Raw genomic sequence first — 20,936 nt, forward strand, 5'->3', positions numbered from 1 at the left:
CACCAAAAGCTTGCTGAAAGCCTTGGATGGCTTGTGTCACATCATCCACTCGCCGTACTAGGTTCATTTTTGCAGACAGAGGTCTGCTTAATAGTTTACTGACAGTTGGGCTGCGCACTACATATGTTTCCAATGGATATTTCTTTCCCTTGTAGCAAACTGTGGCATTTTTGCGACCCAGACATGATAGCCCACATCCTGGGCTGTTGAGGGAGATTTCGGCTGGTATCAGGGCTCGCCGTGGGGTGAGTTTCTGGAATGAATCCTCACTTAGTATACTGACATCTGCTCCGGTGTCTATTTTAAACTCCATCAGAGTGGAATCCACCTTGCGCTGCACTGTCCACTGTTCTTTTTCCTCTGCACTGTGCACAGAACCTAAGTAAAAAGAAGTCTGGTCTACTTGTTCAGTCTCTGAAATTTAATTGACGGACTTGTTAAGGCACTTCTTTGCCCAATGGCCAACTTTCTGGCAGTATCTCAATGCAGGACATTTCTCATCTTTGTCATGTTGTGCTTTTCCACATCTTCCACATTTATCATAATTTCCTCCCCATTTCATTTCTTTTGACTTGCCTTTTTGTTTCCAGTGACTTTTTTCTCGTCTGCATTGTACTTCATGCACTTGCCCCGTAGAATCTCCTTGCGTTCTCACTTGTGCTGCAACCTCTTTAGACTGCCTGACGATCTGTGTTGTCAGTGCAAGCATCATTTGTAGCCTGCGCGAGAGCTCTTTATAATTTATCCCAACGACGATACGGTCGCGGATATTTTCCTCCTGATTCACGCCGAATTCGCAATTCTTCTGATAGGTCGTAAAGGGCTCAAATGAAACACTCGGCCTTTTCACTTGGCCGCTGGATACGCTGGTGGAAACATGCTCTTTCATGTATAACGTTCCTCCGCGGGAAAAAGTAGTCATCAAACTTTTTAACCATGAAGCTGAAGTCATCTCTGTGGCCTTCTTCAGCGAACGTGAATGATATATATATATATATATATATATATATATATATATATATATATATATATATATATATATATATATATATATATATATATATATATATATTCTGCCTCATTGACCATGGCATATATTAGGCAGCTCACCTGGACTTTCCATCATCCTTGTAGCCTGAACCACTCGAATCGTTGCCTCCTGTCCGGCCAATCAGTTGGTTTATCGAACAAAAAACTTGCCGGGGGATTAAACTTTGCCATGACGAATTGTCTTCTCTGCAAGATATCCCACTTCTGACACCATGGAGAATGATCCGAGTCGAGTTTATTCATGAACTCTGTTTATTAACTGCCACAGGAACAGGTGGTATCCACATGAGCTTGGCGCATGAACTCTACTGCCGCAAAACGGATTGTTTCCGAAGATGTCGCAACACCGCTGCAAAGCACTTCCACATATTGCATATGTGACAGTGATTGACGCAGGTTAGGGTTACATTTAGCAGCAAATTTTGTTCTGATGGGCTTTCATTTCATTGTTGATGATTCTGACAACATGATGCAGATGAATCTTTGAGTAGCACTCAGACATATACTGTACCTTATAAGTGAAAATTTAAAATCACATTCTTACCGATGAAATGCACATGTACCGCTTCTCCTCGGCTTATTGAATCAACCGTATTCCATACACATAGGGTTGGGCATCGTTTGAACTTGGACAATTCTACTACCGATTCCGGTTCTTTGATTCGATTCCAGGTCCTAATGATTCTCGATTCCGATTAACAAAAAAAAAAAAGAAGTTATTTTTGGACAAATCACATGACCTTCTCTGTTCTTTAATTTCATGAACTTTTTACTATTTGTGAACTTTACCATGAATTACTCAAAGTGCTGTTTTTAAACAGTAGATTTATTTTTAATCACATTTTTTGTATTATTTAGTATTATTTTTCACGAGCTTTATTTTTTTTTAGAAGTTCAAGACAATACAATAATGCAGCTGTTAATGACAGCATGCTACTCAACAACAATTGATTGGCTAACCTTGTCTTTCTTTAGAAAGAAAATATACAGTATATGACAAACGCTACATTTTAAAGGCAAGCAAGGAAAGTCTATCTAATCCAAGCAGTCTATGTAACCATCTGATGTACCTGTATGTACAGTATTTATGTATGTGCTGCAGCTGCGTACGCTATAAGCTAAATATAAGCTGGATATGTGTTGAACCTGTTGGCTCAATGTTGTCATTAGACGTACTTAGCCGATTCTGACTTTGGGGCATGAGCCGCATCGCGTCAGTTCTATGGCTAGGCGTCGGCCGAATGAGCCAGCCGGGCTGGGCCGACCCAAGCAGGATCACTGAAGGGTGACTGCTGCCACCGCAGTGTCCCAGCGGCCGCCGCAGCTGTGGTGATCCGTGAGAAGGGATGGCGCACGGCCAGAGTCGCCGCCGCCGCCCACGTTTGCCGGCCGGCACGAAGCGAGCGGAGGGGCTGACCGAGAGGAGCATGGCAGCTCGAGTGGGGTCGAGCTTCCATGCTATTGCGACAAAACTTCGGCTGGAGGAGGGGCTGCGCGCCGTGTGCACCCTTTTTTTTTTTTTTTTTAAATCGGTCCTACTTCTTGTGCTTCTTCCGCGCGGCTAACTAGGAATCAAAACTTAGCACCGACTTTCTAAAATCGGAAATGTTCCGAGAGAACCGGAATGATGGTCCCGGTTCCACTCGATCCCCGCTTCTCGGTGCCCAACCCTACATACACGGTGGACTTCATCGCTAAGAAAGAAAATAATGTGAAAACACTGCAGAAGAATCAATGTATTCAAGTTAGGTAGGCTTATTAGCTAGTAACAACGTAAGATGGCCTCCGGTGACTTCACTTCACCTGACGGCAGATAAGCGCCATTCCTAGTCCATTCATATATAAGTCCGTGACCACACCAAACTTTTACATTTCCATCAAGCAATAAAGATCAAACTGCAATGAAACACTTATATAATAATAATAAATCAAATAAAACCATATTTAAAAGTATAAACAGTGTTATCTGTGTTTTTACAAAATTGTGCAGGTAACTCTTCACATTTTCTGTTGGGTGTATGCCCTGTACTTTATATATCTTAACCTGCAGACTAGGGCTGCATGTAACAATTTTAATAATCAATTAATCTGTTGATTATTTATTCATGGATTAATCGTCTTAACATTTTTTTTACATTTCCATACCTTTATTCAAAAGCAGGACATTATTGCAAATGACAATGCAGAAAAAACACAATTATTATTCAGTGACTGGTTTGGCCCAAGGCGGCACGGTGGTCAACTGGTTAGCACGTCCGCCTTACAGTTCAGAGGTCGCGGGTTCGATCCCGTCCCCGGCCTCCCTGTGTGGAGTTTGCATGTTCTCCCCGTGCCTGCGTGGGTTTTCTCCGGATACTCCGGTTTCCTCCCACATTCCAAAAACATGCATGGTAAGTTGATTGGACTGTCTAAATTGCCCCTAGGTGTGATTGTGAGTGCAAATGTTTGTCTCTGTGTGCCCTGCGATTGGCTGGCAACCAGTTCAGGGTGTCCCCCGCCTACTGCCCAAAGACAGCTGGGATAGGCTCCAGCACGCCCCGCGACCCTTGTGAGGATAAGCGGTATAGATAATGGATGGATGGATGGTTTGGCCCATAACAAAAAATATTATTTTCCAAAGACCTAACCGCCACCGAGTTCCTGTCTGCATATTTAAATGACACACGTGGTCCCTCGTCAGCGACTGAGGCCATATGGGTCGTTTAAATATGCAGACGGGAACTCTGTATAGCCGATGCACAGCTCTGGTAAACGCAAAACGTAAATGTTTAATTTTCATTTAACACAAAGATAATCAGTCCGCTTTGGATGATGACAGAAAATGGATAATATTTACAGTTGAAAAGCTGGAATTCTGAGTATTTGGACAATTTTAAATGAAGAAAGGTATCTAAAAAATTCATTGATTAAGAAAAAATAGTTGAAAACTAATAGTTTCAATCGATAAAAAAGACGTGAGGGCTATCGACTGTTTTGCTATTTTTTTTGTGAAAAATAATCAACTTTCTTATGCTGTTTTTAATATCACACAGTAGAGTTGCAGACGTGCCTTGCAAAGAGGCCTCTTAGGGCAAAGTATCTTTCAGTGGAAAATCCCTCACAAATATTCCATTCAGTTGTAAAGATGTAAGGAGCTAGCGAGAGTCTGTGTGTCTGAAAAACGCTAATCTGGCAGGTAACTGCTGCATTTACAAAAGAAAGGTGGCTAATTGCAGGCTGTTGATTTATTAATTTTAAACTACACAACCGTTTGGCTGTCCTCTAGATTTAATAGGAGGGGTAGGAAAACCCCAGACTTTCCATTGTTAATGCCAAAGGGCATTAAATTCCACATTATTCTGCCAATTCTTTATCAGTCAATCATATCATTGCGGCATCGGCGGACCAATCACACAACCGTACGATAGACTGCGGACATCACGTAACTGATCCCCGCATGCATTTTTTACGCAGCCAAGCTGACAGGACCGCAGTGGTGGCAGTTTACCAGTCAATATTCTGTACAAGTGAATTCACATCTGGGTGGCATGGTGGATGACTGGTTAGCACATCTGCCTCACAGTGCAGAGGTCGAGGGTTCGATTACGGGCTCTAGCCTTCCTGTGTGGAGTTTGCATGTTCTCCCCGTGCCTGCATCAGTTTCTCCGGGTACTCCGGTTTCCTCCCACGTTCCAAAAACATAACTGGTAGGTTAATTTGGCTCACTATTATTCCTAATGTGACTTTGAGTGCAAATGGTTGTTTGTCTATGTGTGCTCTGTGATTGGCTGGCAACCACTTCAGGGTGTACCCCGGCCCAAAAAAAAATTTCCCCAACTTTCCCCAACTGGTCTAGCCCAAGTGAGATGGGCTCCAGCCCGCCCGCAAACCCTTGTGAGGATAAGTGGTTTGCATAATGGATGCATGGATAGGTGAATTCACATCTCACTTTGACAAAAAAAAACATAATGAGTGGACAAGTTAGAATATCACAGATGCACCAGGAATGCATGTTCAACTATCAGGACAGCAAATGCGGAGCACTGGTGAATCTCCTTGCGATCATACAAAGCCTTGGATGATTACAAAGTTTACGTTACAGTATACTTTCATGTACTGGCAGGATCAAGCAGGTTGCCACTTGCCTCGGAGCCAGGACTAGGCTGGCTGCCGAGTGGGGAGCCCGTGAGCAGGCGGCTGTTGGCAGCATGCGGCACGGCGATAGGCTGGATACCCCCCCATGCACACACTCGCCAGTGGCCTCTGTTATGGTGGCTGCTACCGTTAGGGTTGGGGAGGGAGGTTCTCTAAGGCCCCAGGGGCTAGGAGTAGGTAAAGGTGGCCCTGTTTGTCAAAGAGACATGTGCCTCGGGCACTGTCCCATGATTCTCTTTCATCAGTCCAACGTTGGCTGGCAACATTTGACTCCAATCATACAGAGACAGGCAGTCACATGACTGCACACAAAGTCTGCATGGAGACACACTGTAAATGTTTTTCAAATGACAAATGAAGCATGGCAGAATCAGGCGGAAGAAACAATGTCTTTTATGTTTAAACATTTTCTTACTTTGTACCATAAAATAAATTATCGTTTGAATAATCGTGATTTCAATTATTAACTTAAATATCGTGATTAATATTTTTTTCATAACCGAGCAGCCCTACGACCAAATTATCCTTATATGTGAGATGTGTTCAGAGTGAATTTGTACTCATAAGCAGTCGGGGTCAACAATCTTCATTCATGAACGTGTTCAATATTCACAAAATCTTCATGTGTCAGGGAAGCCGAGTTCTCCTGAGCTAGTTGACTCCAAAAACAGTGACGTGACAGAATGGAGCAAACCAAAGATGCCCTCTAACTGATGAATGAGGAAGCACTAGCAACTAAAGAGGAATATGCTACTGGATATTCCTCAATCCATGTTCCGAACTGTTTATCCTCCCTCTTCAGGTCGCAGGAGTGTGAGTCAAGTGACGTCACCTCTGGCATGACTCGACCTCACCTGGTTTCCGAATTCTAGAAAGACAATCCATAGGCAAACCGTGGCAAATGTGGACAGGCTTAATGTGAATTTGGACATGGCCATTGTCACCTTACAATGCTCTGGTCTGCGGTTCTTTTCAGAAACACTCGGCAGAGCCTGGTGATCTTCTTGTTTGTGAAGTCACATGTGATCACGCGTGAACGCTCCCTTAGTGGCCTGGATTCTCGACCCGGGGGTGGGGGGGAGCTATGTTGAGGTTCTCTGAACACCCCACACATAACACAACCAAAACTGTTAAACTGTTTTTTTTATGCGTGGGGTTTTACAAAGATAAAATCTTTTAAGATTTGAAAATTTTAATTTGTGTACCCATCTTAACAGGACTCTTACTTGCCTGTACACATCATCAGACTGAGCCAAGAAAAAGGTTATCTGAATAAAATCATCCATCCATGCAGTTCACATTCCTCCCAAAAATCAAACAGCTACTGACTACACTCTTGCCCCAAGTCACACATGCTAAATCAAAACCTGCTCTCATCTGTTAAGAGAGAAATGCCCTGATGGTGAATCTGCCAGTTCTTAAGTTTTATTGCCAATGGTAATTAGGCCGCATGATGCTGATCTGTGAGCATAGGCCCCAATTGTGTTTGTGACGAACTGGCTCTACCAATGTTTGTGCTGTGGCTCAGATTGAGTTCCCATCGTCTCTCAGCTACACAATTGCTTTTCATTCATCCATAGACAACTCTCTGGTTTTCATCTCTGTCATATATATCACTAGTATGAATTTAGTCTTTACGGGCAGACAAAAAAATGAAATTGAGCTTGGATATTTTGCACTATTCATTGTTTGAAAAGACATTTTATAGTAATGGGACAAGCCTGGGCAAGAAAACATACGTTCCAATACTTTTTTCGCTCACATGAAAAAAGGTGGTTTCAAATAAAAGGTGCTGTCTTCTAAGTTGGGTGTCAGATCCAGATGAATATACCTGTCAAATAAAAACTTAAATATTGGTCTCTTGTTTCTATTAATCTTTTGATGCCAATCCCAAATGTTTTAGTGTCCAGCAAAAAAAAAAAAAAAGTCATATGTCTCATGTTCAAATACTGTCATACTGAAGTGTAGCTTGCTTACCACAGCTGGAGAGTTGACCACAGCTAAATTGTATCCATACAGCATAGAACTCCCAAAGGAAGTAAGGAATGCCACAGCCAACAGTGAACCTGAAAGATGCTTTTCAAGCAAGAAAGAAAATAGCACACAGCTATCAAAGAATAGAAATTAGTCATATAACTTTTATGCAGAATCAGATTTCCCTTTCGTCATTATATTCCTCTACTGATAGCTTTTTGCCATTGGGCATGTGCTTCACATATTGGCTCACTTCTGTTAAGACACTGTAGGTATTATTTTGGAGTGAAACAGTATTAAGTTCTGAAAGTGTCTTGGCATTTTTCACATTCCTCAAGGCTACCAAAGAAGGTCATAGTTGATTCCAAGTTCACACAGGCACTCTCTCAGCATCGTAGGAATACAAGCTATGGTTTAAAACCATGAACTGCGTATAAATGAATATAAACAATGGGGAAGAAAATGAAACAAAATCTCACAAGCTTCCAATTATGGAATTAAAGTAGCAGAACTAAATAGCTCTTTATGGAGCCACTGTGTCAGATGAAAAAAGCAAGATAATGAAATAAAAATCTCTCTCTCGCTCTCTATACACCCCCCCCACACACACACACATTTATATATATATATATATATATATATATATATATATATATATATATATATATATATATATATATATATATATATACATATATATATACATACACACACACACACATCAATATATATATATATATATATATATATACATATACATTTATGAAACACCTTTTGTTTTACTGCATTAAAATGTATTAAATATTTCCTGCAATTTTTCAAATGCCACAAACTACACAAAAATGGCCAATGTACATGTAGCTAGAAAGTCCTATTAGGCACATTAAATAACCATTTTGACCTAATTATAATAAGTCACACACGATACATAATACACATGAAATCGAAAGTCACTTATCAGTTAACTTCGGCCTTGATCTGGAACTATTTGAAATTTGACTTACCGGGATTATTTTGCTGGATGGTGGGATTAAAACCTCCTCGGCCATTTAAGATATTTGTGATAAAGTTCCACAGAGTAAAGAACAGTTTCATTCTACGCTACAAGCGACTGCATAGCTGAAGAAGTCACGTTGGGCTTGAACTGCAAAGCTACTGGGTCCGTTAATAAGCAGCAGGCCAGGTCTCTCTTCCACTGCGCCAAAGCACAGGCTAAACAAGACCGCATAGTGTCATCACATGACAGACTGCAGCGTGACAGCTAGAGAAAGGCCTGCGGGAAGCAATTAAGTATAAATTAATTTAAACATGGGGAGACAAAATATCAGGAAGAGGGGGAAAATCTAAAAGATCCAATAATACAGTAGATGACAATACATTTAAAAAAGAAATTTAAGAAGAAAGAAAAGATAACAAGAGGAAAGAAAGAGAAATGGGACAAGGAGGCCAGTTGTAAACAAATGAAATGGTCTACGAAAATAGCAGCATTAATGTGGAAGTGGGCGGTTGAGAAGATTATAATGAACAGCGGGCTAAGCTTTGTGTGACACAGCAATATAAGGAAAACAAACGAGAGTAATAAAAAACCTGTAGCCAGAACTAGAAAACAAATTCCATTTTATGTAGATTCAATCATAAATAAATATTTTTGATAATTGAGCTGTACAGAGGCCAACCACAGCCAATTTTTATGTCATGCTATCACTTTGAGGTTTTTATGTCAAGGGTCTGAAAAACATAAGATGTAACATTTCCTTCTTGATATAAACAAATTAAGATCAATATTATTCTAATTTCTCTACAAATGACTGAATTGTGAATACAACCATACAGTTTTGGATTTAGTCCAACAACATGTGTGCAATCACAGAGCAGTCATGTGTAAATAATTTTTTTGTTGGAATTTGGAGGGCAGTGTGTTCATCATTGAGTCCTAATCACCCGCTTTGAATTACAGTTCTTTGACTTTACCTCTACTCCTTCAGAATGAAAGAAGTTTTTGTTGAGAAAATCCTAACCAATGTTACAAGAGGTCCGCTGATAGTGTAGTGGTACACACGCCTGAGTTGTGTGCGGGCAGCATGGGATCGATTCCCGCTCAGTGACAGTGTCTATGTGTGCCCTGCGACTGGCTGGCGACCAGTTCAGGGTGTAGTCTGCCTTCGCCCATTGACGGCTGGGATAGGCTCCAGCAACTCCCCGCGACCCTATACAGGATAAGCGGTTTGGAAGATGACATGACATGACATGTTACAAGACTCCCAATTAGTCTCCAGTTAAGCAATTATTAATGTGTCACCCAAAAATGTTTGACAATCATCTGGCTCCCAAGGCTAAATTTTAGGTGCAATACTTTTTAATCTTTGTATGCTTCCCCTTGGGGACATCATCAGAAGACACGGCATCAGCTTACACAGCTACTCTGACGACACACAGCTGTACATTAGTGTGTCTCCTCATGACACAGGACCTATTGATACCTTTTTAAATTTTATTTTAGATATAAGTCATGGATGGCAGAGAATTTCCTACAGCTCAATCAGGACAAAACCGAGGTTTTAGTTATCGGCCTTGAAAGTCAGAGAGAAACTTATACCAAAGTTACTAGATTTTAAACCCTCACGATGTGTAAAGAACCTGGATGTCATTTTTGACTCTGAGCTCAGTTTTACTCCTCACATTAAAAATGTAACCAAGATCGTTTTTTATCATCTTAAGAATATTGCCCAAGTCTGCCCGTTTCTCTCTCCGGCTAAAACGGAGGTCCTGGTGCATTCTTTTATTTCATGTCGTTTAGGTTATTGTAACGCCCTGCTCTCTGGTCTCCCCAAAAAGAGTATTTCCTCCTTACAAGTACTGCAGAATACAGCCGCATGGGTGCTGGCAAGGACCAGAGGGTGGGAGCACATTACACCAGTTTTAAAATCGCTGCATCGGCTCCCCGTGTGTTTCAGGATGGATTGTAAGGTATGTATATTAGTTTATAAATGTCTTAATGGTCTTGGCCCATCTTATTTATCTGACATGCTTTTATCATACCAACCCTCGCAGATCTTGAGGTCCTCTGGCACCAGCCTTTTAATTAATCCTAGGGTGAGGACCAAAACGCATGGCGAGGCTGCATTCAGCCATTTTGGTCCACAGCTTTGGAATAGTCTGCCAGAAGACGTCAGGTCCAAAGAGACTGTTGATATTTTTAAGGGGAAGCTCAAGACATACCTTTTTAATATGTCTTTCAACAACTTTTAAATAATTTATCTTTTCTTTTGATTGAAGATTATTTTTTTCTATCTTATCTATCTTGCTCTTAGTCTCTTACTATTTTTATCCAATCTTATTGTTTATAGTTCTTAGCTGCTTTTATTGCTTTGTCTTTTTAGCTTCATTGTCATTGTCTTTTAGCTTCATCCAGTTTTTACCTCCAGTGTTTCCTCAAAGGGGCCCTCGCGCTGGGAGGTGTGGCTTGCCTCCCTGCGCTATGTCTGTCCTGGTTGATGATGCCCAGGGGTCTCTGTGGTTGTGGTGCTCCCCGTGGCTATGGGCTGTCATTCCTGTCAGCGCCGATGCGCTCCCCTTGGATACTCTTTCCTCATATGGTTTCTCTGTGCCTTGCCATGTCTCTTTTTCAGGTTACATATGTGTCTGTGGGGGGGGGGGTATTTGTGAGTGCAGGTGTGCTTGTGGATATCTGTCTTTGTGTATATTGCGAGGGAGGGAGGAAAGGCGGAAGCAGGTTCTCTTTTTGTTTAATTTTGACGTTATTAGTGTACAGCACGTTGAGTAGCATTTTATGTGTGAAAAGTGCTATATAAATAAAATTTTATTTGACTAGATCCCCAGGAGAATTTGCTATGCTAAGTGAACAGAAAAAAAGAGGTGTCCCGTTGACTCCTATTATTCATTGATGACATTTAAATGATGGGGTACTCTGAGCCTGAGCTGCCAGTAACATCCATTTATCAATTTTATGCACCACTTCCTCATTACAGGCCCGGGTAACTGTAGCCCATCCCAGAGGACTTTAGAAAAAGGCAGTGTACTGTCAGGCTTGGGGAGTAATGGAAAACATGTACAGGCATTACGTATTCAGGATACAAATAAAAAATATAACTGTATTCTGTTACAGTTACAGAAAAAAAAGGAATTAGATTACATGTGCATGTATTAAAAATGGGGATTATTTTGCGGGATTACGAAATCCATGTGAACAGAGAGAGGCCACCGACCCGTTTTTCATTGGAGCCCTCAGCACAACAAGTAGATAAATTGTAATGATATGTAATACTCAATGGGACGCCTAACCCCACTCGTGTGGACATTATGAGCAAACAGGTGCACCGTCAGGGAGAGCCGTGGAACTACTGGAGCTGTGATGTTTCATCCAAATGGGGCCACTTTAAAAGCAAGACAGAGGAAAGGAGTAAGTGGTGTCCAGTATTAACTATTTGTAACGTTCTCACTGAAGGAGAAACTTATCTTAGATAACAAACATTTCCAAATTTAAAGTGTGAGCTACCATAATTTTCGTACTACAAAGCGCACTTGATTCATGCCGCAACAGCTAATTTTAGCCACAAAAACAAATATATAGCCGCTTCACTTTATTAGCCGCCGAACAATGCCAAAGGGAACTAGTTACACAGTAGCGTCCCAGAAATTTTGTCAGTCTCTCTTCTTGTCACATGGGACAAATTCGACGAAGAGTTTGGACAGTCTTATTCATCACGCAGCAGTACAGCCATTGGAACTGGCGTGTTGCCTCAGCGTTTGCTGCCCCGCCGGAGTTCGGCACGTCTACCACGTGTGTGGTGACGGAGGTTCGGAGGACTCAAATTTTCAGCTTTGTGCAAGTCGACCGCGGGTGATTTTCGGGCGCGTGGGAGCGCAATAGAAAATGGAGCGCAATAGAAAATGCAGCCTAACGATAAAAAAAAAAAATTGAGAGGTGAAAGAGAGGGTTTGAGAAGTTTCTTTTGAAAGGAGGATCTTGTGTTTTTGGAGAGGGTCTGAGAGGGCGAAGTTGAGAGAGAGAGGGTTTTTTTGGGAGAGAGAGTAAGGCCAGGCCTTTTTATCTCCTTAAGAAAAAGGGGAGGGGGTGCGGTGTCCGCACCCCCCTCCAGCTCAGGTTTCAGGTGAGCCTCAATTCATGACAAAGTTAGATTTGAGTCTATCAAGTCCTGTTTAAAACCTTTGAGCATTTCACAATTTGTAACTGGCATCAATTGTCATACTTAAGATGGAACCATCTCATTCTGAATGTGTCTCAAGTTTTGGAGTCAAAGATATGAGTTTAACCTACATCTACACTGTTAATTCATGAACCTGACCAGAAAAATGATTGTTACCATACTGAAGGAAATTCCTCAATGCAAAGTTAGCAGGATACACACAGTAAGCAATACACAAACATACATTGAAATATGTTTCATTGCAAAGTAATTTTGATTGATCGAAAGCATACGAAGTTTAATGTTGCAGTTCCCATGTCAACCTCTTGGTGTCGGTCTTCATCCAGCACTGTCAATGTTTGTTGGGACCAGCCCGATCAGGATCAGGAGTTCGTGTCTTCCTGAGTCCTAGCATGTCCTTGTAAAATACAATTGCCGGTGTCCCCTGGACATTGTTTTGAAGTGAGGCTGGAGCAGACATGATGGCATCTGGCTGAATCTTGTCTCCAGCCCTGGAGATGTGGTCCATATGAAGGCATATCCGCTGCAGTAGCGATATTTAATTTGATTTGATTAGCATATTTAGTATTGGAGTGAAGATATATTACGTTACTAACTACATTTTTTAACAGGTGTGTTGTCATTGTGACTGCTGTTATGTTTGGTAAATTAGTGAAATCAAGTGGTAGATTTTTTTTCCTAGTAGACTAGAAAAAGAAAACGGAAGTAAGTTTACTTGCAGAGATCGTTCTTTTCACGTTTCATTTGTCAAACATTCTCACTTTACATGGCATTGTCTGTAAGTATCGTTTGGATATATTGTTAATCAATGATTAGTCGTGGATATTTGGGAATTTTTTTTTTAAAATAATTTCGTAATTTAATCGCTATGCTGTTAAGAGAAGACATGTAAATGAATGGTTAAGCAGACAAAGTACACATTGTACAGTCAAGCAAAAAAGAACACTTATTGTTCTTGATTGTTATTCGCACAACTTTGTTGCGAATGAATTTTGAGCAGAGCTACAGAGCATGGCGACAGACCTTTTGGAACACGACAAGAGGACTAGACCAATTTTACTCTGAAGAAATTGATCTTCTCATCAAGTGGCTTGGCAAGGAGTCCGCTGAGCATGCAAAACGCATCAGATCCGTCTACTTGTCTAACCAGAAAGAATGCCCAAATTTGATAAGGAACAGGTTGGACGAATGCTATGGTTCAGCAGAGGCAGTCGAAAGAGCTCTATTTGAAAAACTGGATGATTTTCCAAAATTAAACAACAAAGAATACTCGAAACTGATTGACCTACTGCTGGGGTTGAATGTCTCCAAAGCATATATAAGTCTGCCCGGCCTTGCTTATTTGGACATAGCCAGGGGCGTTAACCCCATTTTGCAAAAATTACCATACAGCCTGCAGGAAAAATTGTTTTTTTTATGGCTCAAACTACAAGATGTTGCACCAGGTTGCCTATCCTCCCGTCTCTGCCTTCGTCAGTTTCATCCGCCAGCAAACTCAGATTAGAATTTACCCTAGCTTCATAATAACGGGGCATGCAGAGTCAAGCAAAGCCGAAAAGCCACCTTGGAAGTCCGGCAAACAAAGGGAAGTCGCTGTCCACAAAACTAAAGTTTCTGCAGGGATTAGCAACGGAAGAAGACCACAAGGTAAAGGAAGTCAAGCACCCTAAAAAAAACATGCCCTGTTCATAAATAGCCCCACTCACTACAAGAGTTCCGTGGGTTCCGTCTCAAGCCCATAGAAGAGAGGAAGATGTTTCTAAAGGAGAATGGCATCTGTTTCAAGTGCTGTATTTCAACATCTCATGCTGCTAAAGACTGCCAGTATATTGTAAAGTGTGCTATGTGTGAGAGTGACCGGCATACCACTGCACTCCACTCAGGTCCTGCGCCATGGATCAATAAGTCAAGCCCTCCTTCAGAGCATGGCAGGGAGTTAGAGTCTACGTCAGCCACTGAGGTGACAAACCGCGGGGCGGCCAACATAGGCGCCCGAGTAGAGATTCTGGTTCCTCCCGTAATTTAGCTTTTTCCAAGATAAGATAAGATAAGATAAGAATGCCTTTATTGATCCCACAGTGGGGAAATTTTCATTGTTACAGCAGCAAAGATATAGGTCACACAGGGACGGCGGCATAATGTGGCCATTAATGTATGACATTGTCGGCAAACAGTTAGGATCAAACCTATGTAAATTTACGCAGTAACATGTGTATATACACATGTATATACACACCAACCTACATCTACATAATAAGTATGAGGAACACTCATTTCGGCCTGTACATAGTACAGAGGAAAAAATACTCTAAGTAAGTGACAGTGCTGCAGTGCTGTAGTGAAATGTAAGGGACAGCATTGGATAAAAATAAAACTAGACTAACAGTAGTGGGGAATGTTGAGTATTGCACGGTATTACAGTAGTGGGGAATATTGGGTATTGCACGATATGAGCTCAGGTGCAGGACTGCACAATTGCACTAATGTCCGCCAGTTTGTAGAGACTACACAATGTTCTTGTTAAAGAGTCTGACAGCAGCAGGCAAGAAGGAACGGCGGAATCTCTCCTTTGCACAGCGAGGGTGTAACAGTCTGTCACTGAAGGAGCTGTGGAGTGCTGTTAGGGTGCCCTGGAGGGGGTGGTCCGGGTTGTCCAGCATTGATGACAGCTTGGCCAACATCCTCCTGTCCCCCACCGAGTCCACAGAGTCCAGGGAGCAGCCCAGGACAGAGCCGGCCCTCCTGACCAGTTTGTCCAGCCGCTTCTTGTCCCGGGCCGAGACGCCGCCTGCCCAGGTGACCACTCCCTGGAAGATGACCGATGCTACCACCGAGTCATAAATGTTCCTGAGGAGTGTCCCCTGAACCCCAAAAGACCTCAGTCTCCTGAGTAGGAAGAGTCTGCTCTGACTCTTCCTATAGAGGGCGTCTGTGTTGTCGCACCAGTCCAGTTTATTGTTCAGATGAACACCCAGGTACTTGTAAGTTGAGACTCTCTCAACATCTGTTCCCCGGATATTCACTGGTGCGGGTGAAGAGTGCTGGCGCCTACCGAAATCCACCACCATTTCTTTGGATTTCCCCGCATTGATCAGGAGGCGGTTCTGCTGGCACCAGTCCACAAAACCCTGAGTAAGTTCTCTGAACTCCCGATCATCTCCGCCTGTGATGAGGCCGACAATCGCAGAGTCGTCAGAGAACTTCTGCAGGTGACAGGTAGGGGTGTTGTAGTTGAAGTCCGAGGTGTAGAGGGTGAACAGGAAGGGAGCCAAGCCAGTTCCCTGTGGGGCCCCCGTGCTACAGAGGAGCACGTCAGACACACAGTCCTGTGTCCTCAATACTGTGGCCGGTTTGTGAGGTAGTCCTGGATCCATGTGGTGAGGTGGTGGGCCACCCCCGCCCGCTCCAGCTTGTCTCCCAGTAGGGTGGGCTGGATGGTGTTGAAAGCACTGGAGAAATCAAAGAACATGATCCTCACAGTGCTCCCCGCCTTCTCCAGGTGGGAGAGTGAAGTGTGGAGGAGGTAGATGATGGCATCATCCACACTGATGCCAGGCTGATATGCGAACTGGAGTGGGTCCATTGAGGAGCTCACCAGGGGGCGCAGGTGGACAAGGACCAGTCTCTCCAGGGTCTTCATCAGGTGAGACGTCAGCGCCACTGGCCTAAAGCTGTTGAGCTCCTTCGGGTGGGGGGGTCTTTGGCACCGGGACCAGGCAGGATGTTTTCCATAGCTGGGGGACCCTGCCCAGCTTCAGACTCAGGTTGAACATGTGCTGGACAATTCCACACAGCTGGTCTGCGCAGGATTTGAGGAGCTGGGGGCTGATGCCATCTGGACCCGCTGCCTTCCTCGCCTTCATCTTCTTCAGCTGGTTCCTCACCTGAGATGTTGTGAAGGCCAAGGCTGGGCAGGAGGGAGTGGTGGCTATCTGGTGTAGCTGGGAGCTGGAGACTGTGGAGGAAATGGGGGAGAGGGTGACACGCCCAGCAGGAGGAGTAGGTGGAGGCTGCAGCAGGAGAGACTGAGTGGAGGCAGGCATCTGATCGAACCTATTGAAAAAGAGATTCAGCTCATTTGCCCACTGCAGGTCCCCCCCAGTCCGGGTCTGGGGTTGTCCGTGGCCTGAGATGGTCTTCAGGCCCCTCCAGACTCCCCTGGCGTTATTCTGCAGCAGCTGCTCCTCCATCCTCTTCCTGTAGGACCTTTTCCCCTCTCTGATTCTCCTCCTCAGCTGGCGCTGCACAGTCCTCCGCTTCTCTATGTTGCCTGACGCAAAAGCCCTCCTCTTCTCCTTCAAGGAGAGCTTTTATGTCTGGTGTGATCCAGGGTTTGTTGTTGGAGAAACAATTTACTGTCCTGGTGGGTATGGTGTTCTCCATGCAGAAATGTATATAGTCTGTAACAGTGTCCGTTAGACTACTAATGTCTTCCCCGTGAGCATCGCTGAATACTTCCCACACAGTTGTGCTGAAGCAGTCCTTTAAGTCACGTCATTCTGAACCTATACCCAAGCAGCTTCACTCCTCGGCTTTTTCGGCACCTCGTTCACTGCGTACTTCTTCACCTAATCCCGTTTCCTCTAGTTTACCTTCCTTACTACCTGTACTACCAACCCCTTGTGTCTCTTGTGCTTCCCAACCTCTATGGTGGCAGGCTGGTGAGGAAGGTCCCCATGCCGGTGCCTCAGCAAATGCAGGCACCCGTCCCAGTGCTTTGACAGTGCCAGGCCCTCTTCCCGGCGCCTCAGCAAATGCAGGCCCCTGTTCCACCTCCTCAGCACCACCAGATTCCAACCCTGCTCCGGTGGCGCAAGGCCTTGGGCTGCCCTCTGACTCTGCCACGGGGGCGCAAGCTCTGCGGCTTCCCTCTGACTCTGCTACAGCGGCACAAACTCTGCGGCCTCCTTCCGATTCTAATACGGCGGCGCAAGGCCTTTGGCTGTCCTCTGACTCTGCTCCCTTGGATTCTTCTATGGCAGCGCAAGCTCTGTGGCCTCCTTCCGATTCTGCTACAGCTGCGCAAGGCCTTCAGCTGCCCCCTGACTCTAATCCAGTGGGGCAAGCCCTGCGGTTTTCCTTGGATTCTGCTATGGCAGCACAAACTCTGCGGCCTCCTTACGATTCTGCTATGGCGGCGGCAGGCCTTCGGCTGCGCTCTGACTCTGCTACAACGGTGGCTACGACAGATTGACTGGCGATGTATAAACTATTTTTGACGGCATACAAGTGTTCTTCCTCTTGTCCACTTGAAGCATTTAATTTTATTAAAGCATTTATCATTTTTAAATGCTACAAGTGGCCTCAGTGCATTTTAAATGGAATTGAATGCCCTCCAATAGGCCCTTTGGCATTAAGATATGAGTCCCGTAGAGTGGGCTTCTTCATCAACTTTTGCATCGGCAAAGTAACGGAGAGAAAATTCAATTCAAGTCAGAATAATATGAAACTATTAAGACTTTAAAGACACTGTAATTACGATGACGGCACTGCACACAATCGCCTGTGGGTTGGTCAACTGCTGCCACGAATGTAAAGTGATTGTCAGGAAAATCAACAAATTGGGATTTATTTATTTATTTTAATTCTGATAGGCCGTCGAGTAACATAGGACCCTGGTCTCAAACACAGGTAAGCCCATTGGTACTTAGTGTTGGTGAGATGCTAGGGGCAAAAGTCACGTTTGTGTACAGCAACAGCAAGAAACGTTTCTGACTCCTAGTGGTAACTTCTTTGACTACAGGTTGTCATTACTACAGGTAGAAATTATTTCCCACAAGTACAATTTTAATTTTCCTTCAACTACAAAATTTTCCACACCTACAAGTTGTTTTTACGAAAAGTAGAAATGTGTTTTTCACACATACAAGTCTTTCTACAGCTACAAAATTGTATATACATATTTTTTGCAAATCCATGTTTGATTTATATATGGTATTGCTACAGATACAACATCATTTCCTACACTAACAAGGTTTTTTTGCTACAAATACAAATGTCTTACATTTCCTTGGTACAAGTTACTTTTGCACCAAATTCACCTTAAATTTCACCATACTCATGACAACTATAAAGAAGCGGACGTGCATGATGTAGAAGTGATTGACGTGCTAACTTCCCTATCCTGGATTAAAGGGACACTTGGACGGGATGAACATTGGCACTTATGTTATAGGTATTTATGTAAAAATGACATCAACACATAAAATTCACCCCCCTAAAAGAGTATGTAATTATTTAAGGGCTTTTATGGGATGAGCTTTACAACAAATTCTCATGCCCCCGATTGGAGCTCGTCCTGCTATTTTTTCCGTCTCTCCTCTGTAACGAATATGCCTTCATGTGAACCTGATCTCCAGGGATGGACACAAGATTCAGCCAGGACTGCCACCAATTCTGCTCCGGCCTCACTTCAAAACAATGGAATACCCAGGGAATCCCTGCCATTTGACTTGACAAAGACATGCTAGGACTCAAAAATAAAGAAACTCATGATAAGGATAGACACTTCGTCGCCTGGAGAACCTCTACAGACAATGTGTTGAGTATTCGAACTCGGCTTGGACCAGACTTTCTGGAGCTTGCCCAAGCCAGAAGGTTCCTCTTGCAATCAGCAGGGGGCCAGCCCCAACGAACATTGGCAGTGCTGGACAAAGATTGACCCCAAGAGGTCGACATGGGAACTGCAGCTTTAAACTTCCTATGCCTTTCGGTCAATCAAAATTACCTTGAAATGAAACATATTCAAATTTATGATTGTATATTGTTTACTGTGCTTATCTTGATAACTTTGCATTGATGAATCTGCTTCTCTATGGTAATAATCATTTTTCTGGTCAGGTTTATTACGTATCAGTAGATATGTAAAACTCATATCTTTCGGGAGCAGATATAAGTTTAAACACATATCTTTCGGACGCATTCAGAATGAGATGTTTCCAGCTGAAGCATGAAAATTGATGGCAGTTACAAATTGTGAAATGCACAAAGGTTTTAAACAGGACAATTCAACAGACTCAAATCTAACTTCAATGTCACGAATTGAGGCTCACCTGAGATGTGAGCTGGGGGGGACACTTCACCACCTCCCCTTTTTCTTAAGGAGATAAAAGGCCTTTTGTCCCCTAACTCTCTCTCTCGCTCCTAATACCCTCTCCGATTGTGCTCCTGTAACCTCCCTCTCTCGCTCCCATACTCTCTCACATCTTAAAGTGACACTTGGGTGAGCTAAACATTGGCACTTATATAATAGGTTTGCATGTAAAAATGACATTAGTACTAAAATGCCCACCTCAAAAGACTCTGTAGTGAGGTCTTAAGGTCTTTTTTTGTGATTAGGTTTACGACAAATTTCCACGCCCCTCTTATGTTATGTTTTCGGTCTCAGCGGTCTACGTCACGCAAGGAAGGCATGCGTGGTAATATTGCTCGCTATGTCAGTTCTGTTGTCTAAAGCGGTGACCGATTGCCACCAAAATGCAGATGCACATTACTACTCTTGTCCACATCAACCTGTGAAAGTATAAAAGCGTTATGCACAATAGTTAGGATTTATTGACATAAAACGTGATCTCATTATGATCACCTCCACAAAATCAAAAATACCGTGACTGCTCCTCCACTTTCACAAGCTGAAGTGGACAAGAGCATGAATGCGCACACGAACCCCGACTGGTTATATTTCTGACATTTAGCGACGCTAAACTGGTGTCTGAGGAGGGAGAGAGACGGCGGCTTGCAGCAGCAGCAGGCAGATTGGCGCTTTACGTCCCCTACTTCCCTAAAGGTAGGATAATGGGACGGCTAATAGCAACAACTAACTTCAGGTCGTTTAAACAAAAGGCATTAGCACAACAACATTAGCTCCTTACTGTCCACCCAGCGTGTGGAGGTGAAGATGAGCCTGTGTCTTCATGTCGCCTCGCAAGCAGTCGCGTGCGGTGTCCCTGTTTTTTGCTTGCAGCCCCCTTCTGCCCAAGTGAAGCGGCTTGAGAGTGACAAAAAGCCCTCATCGAACAGCAAACGAAAAGTTCCAGCAAGGCTGACTGCACAGCCGAGTGTGGCTGCATTGGAACGTGCCATTTCGGCTGTTACCTTCCAAATTGGACGGCGCTTTGTAAGTCCAAAAACTGAGACCATTCCTCATCCAAATAAATGTGCACGTCTACTCATTCCCACTTCAGTCTCTGTAAATATCCTGCAAATATCCTAACTGGTGTTTAATGGCTCGCCCGTCCTAACCGTGATCAGCAAAGAGGCAGTTTATTGGTTTATTTTAATGCAAAGAAGCAGTGTGCGCTCATCCCAGCCTAAATCTACATAGCTCTGCTGACTTCCACATTTCCTCACTCTCATATAAATCAGCCACAGAAAGGTTAATCCTTTTGATATGTTGAAGTGGGCATTAGTAGAGATGTCCACATACATTTTGGTGCCTATTGATTGCCGTTTTTGGACGTTATAAGCAATAAAAGAACAATGATTTCCAATGGAGAGTTTGGAATCGCTTCCTCACGTGACTCTGGCCGAACAAGGATAGAACGGTAGGGTGGGCAGCAATTGTGCTCATTATCAAGGGGCATTATTCAT

General features: G+C 43.5%; 1 protein-coding gene across 3 annotated transcripts in view; it reads right to left on the reverse strand.

The window, feature by feature from the left end:
- The window catches only part of slc2a15a (solute carrier family 2 member 15a), an 85,540-nt gene that overhangs the window by 51,016 nt on the left and 13,588 nt on the right, over positions 1–20,936 (reverse strand). The window contains exons 1-2 of one of the 3 annotated variants that reach the window (XM_086044943.1): positions 8,163–8,618; positions 7,162–7,260 (exon numbers count right to left, since the gene is read on the reverse strand). The exons of 1 other annotated variant lie outside the window; for it this stretch is intronic. In XM_086044943.1, the coding sequence (XP_085901069.1) occupies positions 7,162–7,260; positions 8,163–8,207 (144 nt within the window). In that variant the 5' untranslated portion in view covers positions 8,208–8,618. Of the gene's footprint in view, positions 1–7,161; positions 7,261–8,162; positions 8,619–20,936 lie in introns of those variants that run through there. One more of the 3 variants, XM_086044944.1, reaches the window with a different exon arrangement.

The sequence above is a fragment of the Filicampus tigris genome, chromosome 11 (assembly GCF_054856515.1).
Source record: "Filicampus tigris isolate MCC_2025a chromosome 11, RoL_Ftig_1.0, whole genome shotgun sequence".
In the NCBI taxonomy this organism is placed as follows: Eukaryota; Metazoa; Chordata; class Actinopteri; order Syngnathiformes; family Syngnathidae; genus Filicampus; species Filicampus tigris.